At 42.2% G+C, this 13,085-nt stretch overlaps 1 protein-coding gene across 11 annotated transcripts in view; it reads right to left on the reverse strand.

Annotated features, from left to right (window-relative positions):
• Window positions 1–1,920: 1,920 nt before the first annotated feature.
• NDRG3 (NDRG family member 3) overlaps window positions 1,921–13,085 on the reverse strand; it is a 74,816-nt gene continuing 63,651 nt past the window's right edge. For 6 of the 11 annotated variants that reach the window (XM_072800918.1, XM_072800916.1, XM_072800921.1 and 3 more), the window contains 5 exons: window positions 9,560–9,607; window positions 6,242–6,277; window positions 5,865–5,916; window positions 4,619–4,657; window positions 1,921–3,504 (listed from right to left, as the gene is read on the reverse strand). In XM_072800918.1, coding sequence (XP_072657019.1) covers window positions 3,323–3,504; window positions 4,619–4,657; window positions 5,865–5,916; window positions 6,242–6,277; window positions 9,560–9,607 — 357 coding nt within the window. In that variant the 3' untranslated portion in view covers window positions 1,921–3,322. Of the gene's footprint in view, window positions 3,505–4,618; window positions 4,658–5,200; window positions 5,258–5,864; window positions 5,917–6,241; window positions 6,278–9,559; window positions 9,608–10,704; window positions 10,824–13,085 lie in introns of those variants that run through there. The other 5 variants (XM_072800920.1, XM_072800919.1, XR_012018549.1 and 2 more) reach the window with 4 other exon arrangements.

A 13,085-nucleotide genomic window follows, 5' to 3' on the forward strand; every position in this document is an offset into this window, starting at 1 on the left:
CCACCTTCCTGCTCCTGTCTGCAAACCACTTTGTCTACTTTCTTATCTGACAGGAAAGACTTTCAGACTGGCCTCAAGGTGAGGTCAAAGGAGATACCTGAGAATTAGTTTACCCAGATCTGCTGCTTATTAGTTTTGTGACCATTTGTAGTTACCTTTAGGCCAGTTTCTCATCCACAAAATGGGACTAGCATGTACCTCACTGGACCATTATTAGGAAACATATATGAAGATGCAAATGGCTCCCAGGCTATGGTTGATGCTCAATAAAAGGCTGAATATGAAAATGCATTGAGGGCACCTGGGTGGCTCAGTGGTTGAGCATCTACCTTTGGCTCAGGTCGTGATCCTGGGGTCCTGGGATGGAGTCCCACATTGGGCTCCCCATAGGGAACCTGCCTCTCCCTCTGCCTATGTCTCTGTGTCTCTCATGAATAAATACATCTTTTTTTTTTTAAGATTTTATTTATTTATTCATGAGAGACACAGACACAGTCAGAGGGAGAAAGAAGCAGGCTCCATGCAGGGAGCCTGACGTGGGACTCGATCCCGAGTTTCCAGGATCACACCCTGGGCTGAAGGCAGCACCAAACCGCTGAGCCATCAGGACTGCCTGAATAAATACCTTTTTTTTTTTTTTTTAAGATTTTATTTGTTTGTTTATTTGAGACAGAGACTGAGAGGGAGAGGCAGAGACACAGGCAGAGGATGAAGCAGGCTCCATGTAGGAAGCCCGATGTGAGACTTGATCCTGGCACTCCAGGATCACTCCCTGAGCCAAAGGCAGATGCTCAACTGCTGAACCACCCAGGCATCCCCGAATAAATACATCTTAAAAAAAAAAAAAAAAAAAAAAGAAGAAAAAGAAAATGCATTGACTTTGGAGGAATGGGAAATTTTTCAGGATAGGTGACCTTGACCCAAACACTTAAGTCTCAACTATTCCTTGTCTGTAAAACAGACCTGACCACTTTGCGGGGGTGCCATGAGAACTGGGTAAGATGATTTAAAAGGAAAAGCTTTACACAATGGTCTTGTAGAGTCTACCTGGCCACTTCCTTGACTCTCATAAGGCAGACACCCAAGTGTGTTTAGACTGAACAGGGAGAAAGGAAATGAAAATTAAGAGAGAAAGTATGGTATGGATCAGTCTGGTGTAGTCAGGAGGGGACGGACTCTAGGCACAAGGCTATGGCGGGAAAATAGGTGACCAGCCATGTCAGATATAGCCATGGTGGCTGGACTGATGTGGGTTTTAAGAGCAACTGTGACCATCAATCACCTTCCAGCTCAAGAACTATTATGATGTATTGTCTGGAACTCAACTTGGTGACCTATACCTGTCCTGTGCATTTGCTTCATGTCCTTTCTCAGAATGAGCAGGGTCCATGTCATTTTACAAGTAGCTCCCAGAGACACAGCAACCTTGAGGTACAAATAGTAGCAGTAGCCTCTGGAGCATTCAAAATTGACCCAAGGTGGTGGCCTCCTGATATCACTGGTACAAAGACAGCCATTTCTGGAGAAACAGAGTCTGGTTTGTTTGAGGAACCCAGGCAACTGGTTGCAGATTACTACATTACGGTGGGACCCAGCAACCCTACACAGATGGCAGAGCTGAAATGTGGAACATCCTTCCAAGACCTTAGCTTTCCTCCTTTGTCAGAAACTGCATGATCTGTTTTCTCATGATTTTTGGCTTAAGGGGAATAGAGATGTATCTAATGGATTTAGAGTTCAATCTTAGATGGGTTTATTGGTATGACCTTGGGCAAATTATTTATCTGGACTCTTAATTTCTTCTTGGGTGAGATAATGACCAAGTATGTGAAAATGCCCAGTACGAGGCCCATATACAGTAACTTGGTTCCACCCCGAGCCCCAGTTCATGGCTTGAGAGAAATAACACCAGCAATCAGGTAACAATGAGACATATACAGCTTTATTTAATAATCTGTAAAAAGTTGTACTCTGGCAGAGTGACGCATTCCCTATCTCAGCAGAAAGCGAATACTATGTCTGAAAAGCCCCTCCCTAAGATTCGGAACTGTGGAACCCTGAGCTTACATCTGATGCCCTTAAGAGATGGGCCCTTGCTACGTGGCAGCTGGTTTCATCCTCCTCCCAGCAATACTCTGGCTGGCTTCAGCCCCTCACACAGCAGTCCACTAAACACCAATTGTACCTGCACATGCTGCCTTTATAGACTGGCCCCTTCACTCTTTTCTTTAAGAACTGTCAGGAATCTTTCTGAGAAATGGGTTCTGTACCAATTTCACTTACAAAGCAACTGAAGTCAAGGCTATGCCTGTGATGCATTACATTCTGTTAAGGTCTGTACCTCTTCCTCCAGCTGGTTCCTATGTACATAATTTTCAGGCCATACCTCTCCTTTTTCAGAGGATTGAGGGGTGGAGAAACACTCTTCATCACAGACCCAGGAGGCACTTCTAGTGGCTATCTGGTAAGATAAGACGCTGCAGTGACAGCAGTTCTGCTCTGGCAGAGCAGAGGTCTGACATTTTGTTTTCCACTTTCCTGTGCTGTGATGAAGCCACATTCACTTCTTAGGAAAAACTTCATGTTGCATCAGAACCTCATCATTTATGGGCTTCTAAAAGAATATATCCCTCCCTTTTATTTACAGAATAACATATGTGAATGCATTTGGACAGAAGGAGGTGGCTGGTCACCCTACCTGCCTCTCTATGTAACAGGCTCCCTTCTATTGGTCACAATCAACAGTAAGCATGATCTTCCACATTCCTCAGAGCTGCTGAAGTAACTTTGCAAATCTTGTTGACCAATTTGGAACCAAAAGAGAATGCAGTGGCCTACCCAACCTAGAAACCTGTTCTGTATATTTCCCTTAAAAATACCATTGAAAATGAAAAAAAAGTTCCCCTTTGTTTTTTAGTTTTCTGGGTTTTCTTTGCAGAAGCTCTACAAGAAAGCACATCTAAAATCACAGAACTATGCACACACAAACACAGACACGCGTGCTCACACACATACATCAGGATCAAAGAATCTTGTCAGATACGTAGTTGGGAAAGCACGAGGAAAAGCTGGCAAGAGAAGATATGGAAATCTGATCAGATAAAGATGCTAGAATGTTACAGTAATGGTAAGGAAGTGGTCCTTGGTACATACAAAAAGGAGGGTGGGCAGGCAGTGAGAATGATAAATCCAGGATACCAGAGAGTGTCAGTGGCCATGCAGGAGTTAAAGATAAATGCCAGTTTGCTGGATGAAATGTTATATTATGGAGTGGTTGGTTGAAAGAGGGTGGACTTGCATGGTCCAGGGGAGGAGCATCTGCTTAACAGGACACCTCCATGGTTTGGTGTCTGTCCACAACATCTGGGGACTCAGAGGATTCTTGAGTTCCATCTGACTGATTGCTGGTGACAGATCGGCTGAAGGCACTTTCTCCAGAGCCGATGCTACTCGAGGTTGAGTGGGTTCGTGATCGGGCGAGCCGGGTCATGCTGGCAGATGGTACTGTAAGAAAGAACCAAGAAGACTAGAAGATGGTACCCTGGCTAAGATTAGTTAATCCAGAAATTTTACCAAAGGCTTTGTTTAGCTTTCCCAACTCATTTAAGGTGAGATCCAGGACAAGACATAGCCATCTCCACTTTGCATTATGTGCTTAGGTAAATGGCTATATGCAAGGCTGCTTTAATCTTCTGGATCTGGTTGGAATCTTGGATGATTCTAGTCCATAGAAGAACATGGGGAAACCTAAGTCCAGAGTATAGCCTCTTAGCTATGCCCACGCCATTCAGTGATTAGGAGAAAGGCTTTGGGAAACCAAATAGGTAACCAAAACCTGCAGTGCATGCAAGACTAAACCAAAAGAAAGACGAACCACACAAGTATGAAAGTGTTTCACAAACACAGTGCAAGCCCGATACAACAAGACTACCATCCGTGTCCACAGGCTACCTTTGCTACCTGGGGAGGAGACATATACAAAAGTGTGGGTACAGGGGAGGGCAGGTGAGCCCAGTGCTGACCTCTATGCAGGCAACAAGGTACAGACAGGGTGCCTGCAAGGGAAAGGCTCTGGGCAGGGGGTGTTTCACTCAGACTACTGTCCTACCAGTGCTGTGACCTCAAAGTCCTTCCAGGTTGGCCAGGACATGGTCTTACCTGGCATAACCTCCCTGCCTATCTTCCTGAGGCACCAGCCACTCCCCAAGCTGTCATTTCAATGCTGGGATCAAAAGATGCCATTCACCTGTTAACTGCTGAGTTTTCTAGGCACAGGCTCTGACACTCCTATTTAGAAGCAAGGCTGCCCTTCGACTCCTGTGTCTGGGGTTCATGCCAGGATCAGTACGTGGTGGTAGAAGAGGGGTTCTGCCTACAAAATTTCAGCTATTGCTGTGACCCTGGATTTGGATGATAAGAGGAAGCCTGGCTATTACAACCTGCTCTTTTCTTCCTGGGGAACCAGCTGGACTTGCAGGCTAACCCTCTTAGGGCACAATGAGCCACGTTCTATCGGGCTCTCACTGCACAGGAAAACCGCGGACATGCTGCAGGCAGCCAATGCAGCCAGGAGAGCGTGGCTGGGAGGCAGGGGCGGGGCCAGCACAGAGGAATGTACCTGGCTCGGTGCTCAGGTGACTGAGCTGCACATACGGGACTGGAAGCAGGATGGACACAGGAAAAGGCAGGTTAGTGACCCAAGAGTGCCAAGTGGCAACCTCGGCTGCCTAGTAAACACTGACAGAATATTCTAAGCCGGGGATGAAGTTTTATTTTAAGGTCTCAGAGAGGTGAGGCTGATTGATGTTTTATTAGCATCTCAGATGTTACTTTTCTCAACTAGTTGAGGGCAACTGTTTTCCCCTCTACTATAAACAGCCATCTGTTTTGGATCAGAAATGGACTGAAAGATCAGCTGTCTCCTAGGAAAGGGATGAGAACTGGCTAGGAGAGGGACTTCTCCTCCCAGTGAGCCAGAGAGACATGGGTGTGGGCTCGGCTGGTAGTGGCTCACAGATGGGGATGACACAGCCGCTCTAGACGAGACATACACAGTCTGCCTGCCAGGCACAAGGCTGTACCCAGGGGTCAGTTGCTGCCCAGGCAGCTGTCCAAAGGCCATTTTTCACATTTACACCAAAGACAGGGAAAAAAACAAAACAAAACAAAAAAACACCCTACTGGGTAAAGAGCTCTGTACCTGGGTTCAAGAGTTTTTCTTCTTAAAAATTCCAAGGAAGGAGCAAGTGTGGATAGTCTGTGACAAATGAGAAAGCTTAGGGGTCTTACAATACAAGAGACCAGGACAGTGGCACACGATACGGACACATCCTTGGACTCCCTCTAAACTACTCTGGAAGTTCATTTTCTATGGCGGGGCAGATGTAACTGAGGGCACTACCCTTTATTCTGAAGTTTCCATTGTGTTTCTCTAGGCCAGGAGTCATTACCAGCTGAGTTCAAAGGCAAATCATAATTTCAGGTTCAGAAGCTTGGGAAAGCCTAAGCCTCAGTGACTAAAAACAGGGGCTCTGGAATCAGACTGGTAGGGTTCTACAAGTGAATTGTTACCTGGAAATGTGCTTAGCCTCTTCTTGAGCCTCAGTTTCTTCTTCTAGAAAATGGGACTAATAACAGAACTTACCTCTTAAGGTTACACAGAATGCCTGGCACAAGGTAAGTGCTTAATATGAATTAGCTCACCTTATGTATATGCACACATGAATGCTCCATAAACGTTTTGGTTTCTACTTGACTGCAGGCTGGCTAGCACAGAGGTTATGCCCTGAAAAATGTGGGCTCCCCAGATGTCAAAATGATCCCATTATCATTAGAGTTTTGCTAGAAAGTTTTATCCTACTCACTGTAGCCCATTCCTTGCAAAAAGTACTTGAAGGCCTCGGTGAGCTTTCCAGGCTAGGAGACAAAATAAGAAGGTATTAATCTTTGTACAGGCAAAGTGGTAGAATCAAATGAGTGTTTTAAAAAAAAGAAAAAGGGCAGCCCCGGTGGCGCAGCGGTTTGGTGCCGCCTGCAGCCTGGGGTGTGATCCTGGAGACCCGGGATCGAGTCCCACATCGGGCTCCCTGCATGGAGCCTGCTTCTCCCTCTCCCTCTGCCTGTGTCTCTGCCCCTCTCTCTCTGAGTCTATGAATAAATAAATAAAATCTTTAAAAAAATAAAAAATAAAAAAAAAATAAAAAAAAAATAAAAAAAAGAAAAAAACAAACTCCCTCCTTACCTGTACAACTTGGGGCAGTCCACCACAGTCTGCCATCTAAAAGAGGAAAAATATGTAAGTCACCTGGTATTTACACTTAGGGGACATACTCTGAAAATCCATAAGTCCTTTCAAACAGAACAGGATTGAATTTTAGGTTCCTAAACTTAATGTGTAACTGCAACCAAGTGTACATTTCCTTAATGCACCCTTATATAAAAACATCCTAGCAATAACTTGGGATGTAAATCTGAAAAGATTATTAAATACTTATTAATCAGTAAGATGCAGAGCCTGGCCTTCAACCCCAGACTGGGAATCCTCCATTAGGGGTGACAGTGAAGTTAACCACCATCTTCAACTAGGGTTCTGCCCCCAACTGAAGAATGTTACTTTCAGGGTCCTCAAAAAGCATGACCCTAACTTCTCAGGGTTCCATGCTTCCTAAGTTCCCTTTGAGCCCTATATTATCTTCATTCTACACCTCAGGGGATTTCTCCAATCAGATGGTGATGCTGAATTTAGCCAACTCACTTGGTCAGCTACTTTCCTCTCAAAGCTGGATTTGGTAAGGCTGTCTCTCACTCATAAATATTTACAGCTGGTTATTCTCACCTGTGCAAGGATTTCTAGAATAGTGTTTTGTAAGTAGACATTGTAATTACCTAAAAGACTTCTTAAAACTCAGATTCTTTGGTTTCTTCCCTTGAAATTCTGATTTAAAGTTTGCATTTCTCGGGACACCTAGGTGGCTCAGTGGTTCAGTATCTGTCTTTGGCTTGGGTCATAATCCTGGGGTCCTGTGATCGTGTCCCGTATCAAGCTCCCCACAGGGAGCCTGCTTCTTTCTCCCTCTGCCTATGTCTCTGTCTCTCTCTCTCTCTGTGTCTCTCATGAATAAATAAAATCTTTTTTTTTTTATAAAATCTTTAATGAATAAAGAATTTGCATTTTTTATTTTATTTTATTCACAAAAGAAACAGAGAGAGAGGCAGGCTCCTCATAGGGAGCCCAATGCCGGATTCGATCATGGGACTGAGATCACGCCCTGAGCCAAAGGCAGATGCTCAACCACTGAGCCATCCAGGCGACCCATCTCCTATACCTTTATTTAAAATTCCAGTCAGCCGGGGCAGCCCCAGTGGCCCAGTGGTTTGGCGCTGCCTTCGGCCTGGGGTGTGATCCTAGAGACCGGGGATCAAGTCCCACGTCAGGCTCCCTGCATGGAGCCTGCTTCTCCCTCTGCCCACCACCATGAATAAATAAATAAAATCTTTTTAAAAATAATAATAAAATTTGAGGTCAATGGAACAGTCCCTTAAAATTTCACAAATAATATCAGGAACAAATATATACCCTGATTGAAGTATAAAACACAATTAACTCGAAGAGGCTGTATTTTCATGAAGCTTAGGAGCCAAAATCTGATATAAAACAACATATGCAGAGAGAGAATATTAGGAGAGACTATTTCTAAGTCTGATGCCTATCAAATAGTTGGGAGAGTCAGTTCAATTATGCTGTTGTGGTAGGCCCTTCTGCCCAGAAATAACTACATCTATAGCTACTACAGAGTTCGGTTTTGTGCTTTCAGAATACTGACTCAAATCTGTAGTGAAAAACTATTTGAAACCATATGCTAATAACATCCCTGTTTTGGTCCAGTTCATCAACCACCTGGACCTCAGAACATTCTGTGTTCTGTCACCTCAGAGCATTAACCTCATGTTCTATTTCCAGGAACTTTGGCCTGCTTCTGGTGATAGCACCTCCCTTTCAAGCACTTCAAAGAGAAAGAGAAGAAAGCAGAGGTCTTCAGGCTGAGAAAGTAGCAGGAAACAACATAAGATCTGGCATATAAGTACAGTAATCCATATTCAAATCAGGGTGTCAGACCTCTGGACATTTTACTACAGGCTGTAGAAAAAGCAAGGTTGACACTCTTGCCTGAGGTATAATGAAAAGGGGGAGAGAAACCTGACACCAACCAGAAATTCAGTATAAAAGTTGCTCTCTATTTGCCCTAAGAGGAAGAAAATGTACCCACCCTCAGCATTAGAATGTTATTGGAAGCTTTCTTATCAATACAATGGGACATAACATGTAAATAATTATCATTCATCTTAATTCTCACAATATTAAGTAATGCTAATGAAGTTTATAATGACATGGGAAAATGCTCATGTTAAAAAGCTGAGGAAGGGGACACCTGCATGGCTCAGCGGTTGAGCATCTATCTGCCTTTGGCTCAGGGTGTGATCCTGCAATCCGGGATCGAGTCCTGCATTGGGCTCCCTATGGGAGCCTGCTTCTCCCACTACCTGTGTCTCTGCCTCTCTCTCTCTCTGTGTCTCTCATGAATAAATACGTAAATCTTTTTCTTTTTTTAAGATTTTATTTATTTATTCATAGAGACAGAGAGAGAGGCAGAGGGAGAAGCAGGCACCATACAGAGAGCCTGACATGGGACTTGATCCGGGGTCTCCAGAATCACGCCCTGGGCTGCAGGCGGCGCTAAACTGCTGCGCCACCGGGGCTGCCCTAAATACGTAAATCTTTAAAAAAAAAAAAAAAAAAAGTTGAGGAAAACAGGTACAGGGCTGTAAATATTCTGACCTTAATAATGAAAAAGTATACAGGAAAAAAGACACCAATTTTTTTTTCTTTTGGAGAGTGAGTCCAGATTTGGGGAGAAAGGGGCAGAGGGTGAGATAGGCTCCATGCTTAGCACAGAGCCCAAAGTGGGGCTCAATCTCACAACCCTGAGATCATGACTCTATGCCCAAAGAGTTGCACGCTTAATCCACTGAGCCACCTAGGTACCCCACGACACCAATATTGTCACCAAAGAGGAGTGGTAGTAGGGGTGGTAGGATTATGGGTAATTTTCATTAATTTTATTCTTTACTTTTCTCTGTTTTCCAATTTTTTTTTCCAATTTTCTTTTCTTTTTTTTTTAACGATTTTATTTATTTACTCCTGAGAGCCAGAGAGAGAGAAAGAGAGGCAGAGACACAGGCAGAGGGAGAAGCAGGCACCATGCAGGGAGCCCAATGCGGGACTTGATCCTGGTACTCTGGGACTCGATCCTGGTACTCTGGGATCATGCCCTGAGCCAAGGGCAGATGCTCAACCACTAAGCCACCCAGGCGTCCCTATTTTCCAATTTTCTACAGTGAAAATACATTCAGGAAAAAGAAATTAAAAAAAAAAAAAAAAAAAGGAACGAGAGAGAGAAAGCAGCTTTCCTTCATTCTGGGCAACTATTTCAGAAATAGAATAATTTGAACCATGTATAATTTACCCACAAATTAGCAACGAGAAAAGAAAGCACCTTACCTTTAGCAAAGTTGTATTTATGGGGTTCAGGCGAGAGTTGCATTCAACCTTAAAAAAAGAAAAAAAAAAACAACAAAACAATTTTACGAATTGCTAGAAAAATAAGAAATAGCTTGGCATGAGAATGATCTTCCAAAATCAACAGCTTGGTTTGGAGATGGCTGAATCAGCCAGAGAAATTACCAAAATACAAAATAAGATGTACTTGATATCTGACTATTTCTGAGTAAATCTATAAGTCTGGCTAATTTCACTTTATCAATCTGCTATGAGTATTTAAAGAACTATATGTTGGATCTAATTTCTCCTATTGGCTACATAACTTGGGGACCAGTTAGCTTTTTTAAAATGTTAACTGGACCATGGCTCTTACCCACTGGGCTTCTGATGGCTTCCCAGCACAAATGGCCCTGATCAAGCTCAATCCCCAGTCCCCTTCCCCCTCCCCTAATACCATGCCATACTATGCCATTCCACACACCCTGTTTTCTGACTCAAGGTCTTTCTCCATTCCACCTAAATACTGACTACTATGTTTTTTTTCCTCTCACAGCAGTTATCATAATTAAGAATTACAACCTATGTGTTTACATTTTTGGTATCCTAAACTCTTATACCCATGAAGGCAGGGACCTCAAAGAAAAGGTTTTAGGGAGATAACCTCTAGGTTCAACAATGCTTTGTAGCTAATTTAATCAATGAAATCTCTCCTTTTACGCATGCTTGCCAAGAATACACATACAAAACACTGCTAAGATTGTGGAATCTACAAGGGTAAAAACATACAAGGCTGACATCACTTCAAAATTTCACAACTAAGGTGAATACAGAAGGATGAGCAGGATTTCAAGAGACACAGTAAAAAGAAGAGGTGTGTGTTTGAAGGCTTCCAGAGTCGGGGGAAAGCATAAGCAAAGAACCAGGAGAAGTGAAGTGGATATACAGGGCACATATGGGGTGACAGAGGTGTGGTGTGAAGATGCACTGCAAGGCAAGTCTGGGAGGCAGACTGGAGCTGACCACAGAAGGCAAGGAGCCACAGAAGGTTTCTGAGGTAAAAGGTTTTGTTTTAGGAAAGTAACCAGCAGTGGCCTGTATGACAGACTACAGAGGCAGTGAGCCAGTTAGGGAGTTATTAAAATTACCTAGGCAAGGACCAGTAATCCAGCTGAACTCTGGGGATTGCTGATGGGCAGGTATACAAAACTCTTCTATAATCAGGGGATGATCTAAAAGCGAGGATCACCAAACCAAAGTTTTTGCTCTACACAAATGACAATGCAGGCAGTGATAAGCAAATGTGCCAGTTTAGTACAGAATATCATTAACTCTAAACTGCAGAATTTAAAAACTGGATCCTTGCCAAAGAACAGTGCTTAGAACAGTAGATATGTAACAAATATTTTCTGGAAGAATGAGCTTCCACATCTGGATTTAATATTATAAATCATGCTTTCTTTGGTTTACCACTTTGTAATTTCTATAACTCTGTAAGAAGTCTTCATATCTGGTAAGCCAAATGCAATGGTTGTTTTTTTTTTTTGACATGTCTACTCTTTCCCCAGCTCCCCAAATGCAGAGACTCCATCTTATTTATTTTTTGTATTCCCCCAAAGTGTTGAGCAAATAGGGAGAAGCTCAAAAAATGAGGCTGAATAAGTGAGCAAGAATAGTTAGCAAAAATGACCAAAACCTGAGGAGTTCCTTCCTGCTCTTCTATGCATGGACGACCCTCTAATCCTTATCAATTTTGGGGATAAAATGCTAGCTCTCCCAAGCTAGAATCTGTCTAGAAGAGCATCTACTTTGAGATACAGATGGGGCTCCTGAAGTTCTTATCTATAAATGCTGAAGATGAGGAAATCAGAAAACAAGACCTTCTCTGTATTGGCCAATCTATCTAGTCATGAAAAAGAACCGGAAATCTTGTTTTTAAGTCCATGCAAGTTTATACAAATAACTCAGCATTATTAGAAAATTCTAATAAAGGGTATTTTCTAAAAATAACAATGTTTTCCTGTTTTAGGTCATATGTTTGTGAAGAAAAAATAAAGTTTTTTTTAAAGTAATCTCTATATCCAATGCGGAGCTCAAACTCATGACCCTGAGATCAAGGGTTGTGGGTCGCGCACTCTACTAACTGAGCCAGTTGGGTGCTCCTAAAGAAATGTTTTTGATAGATATTTTTGTACCATGTATCTCTATCTTTATAGCCAGAAAAGACTGAGCTTTATAAAACTCCTTCATGATGAATTGGGATCATCACTATAACTTTATTACCTTTGGGGAAATTTTTTTTTTTGGACTTGAGGGTCATTTACCTCTGTGCTAAAGCCATCCCATTATGTTATAGCAAACACAAAATGTTTTACAGGATGATTCAGAGAGGTATGAATATATCATCACATCTACCTCAATCTACACTTACTCTGCCCCATAAGCCTTCTCACCTATGGCTACATCCCTGATTAGCTACTAGACTCCCTTTCCCAAAAGCCTTACTCCCTAACCTTTTTCTCTAAAAAGAGTAGAAGTGAAGGCTGCCAAAGAAAACAACGTAATCTCATACAGATACCTACTTAAACTACATATACTGTAGGAAAAACTAATAGTAATAGTAATTGTAATAGTAATAGACATATGAAAAACTGTCAACTTCATTTGTAATTAAAAAATTCACATTAAAACAGTGGGACACCATTTTAATCTATTAAATTATTAATAAAATTTAAAAATCCAGTGTTGGACAAGATGCTGTGAAACAGGTTCTCTCATGCATTGTTGGTGCCAACATAATGCTATGTCCTTTCTGGAAAGGAATTTGCAAATGTTATCAAAAATTTTGCAAAGGTTTATGATTTTGACACATTAATTCCACTTCTAGAAATCTATCCCAGGGAAATGATAAAAAATTCAATACGGATGTTCAAGAGCAACATTATTAATGGTGCAAAATCTGATATAAGCAACTGGAGAATGAGGTTAAATAAAGGTACATTTACAAAACTAAACATTATACAGATTTACTGACTTTATAAAGTGGAAAAAGGCTATCATAAATCCTATCAGTAACCAGGTCCCCAAACCTTGTATGTTTAATATCACCCAGGGTATGTTAGAGGAAAAATAATAGTTTACCTTTGGGTAACAGGATTGTGATGTTTCCTCCTGTCCTTCTATTTTAAATTTTTTTCATATTTTCTACAATTAGCATGTTTTATTTTTACCAGTGCATTATATAATTGAGGAGGAGACAGAGGAAAGCATATAGGCTCTTAGCAGCCTTCCAGCCTGATACAGCTCCAGGCTATATCTGGTGGCTGCAGAAGGCTGAATGAAGGGCTGTCAGAAATCCGACAATAAGCAAATGGTGTTCAGTCATAGTACTTGCCACAAAGTGAACTGCACCACATAATGCAATCAAAGGTAATACCGATCCCTTCTAATGAAATCTAGTAATTGATGAGGAATTCATTTTCCAATCTGGATAATAAAGCGCAAACCCTGATATATGTAATCAGAAATA

Source organism: Canis lupus, chromosome 26 (genome assembly GCF_048164855.1).
Source record: "Canis lupus baileyi chromosome 26, mCanLup2.hap1, whole genome shotgun sequence".
Lineage (NCBI taxonomy): Eukaryota > Metazoa > Chordata > Mammalia > Carnivora > Canidae > Canis > Canis lupus.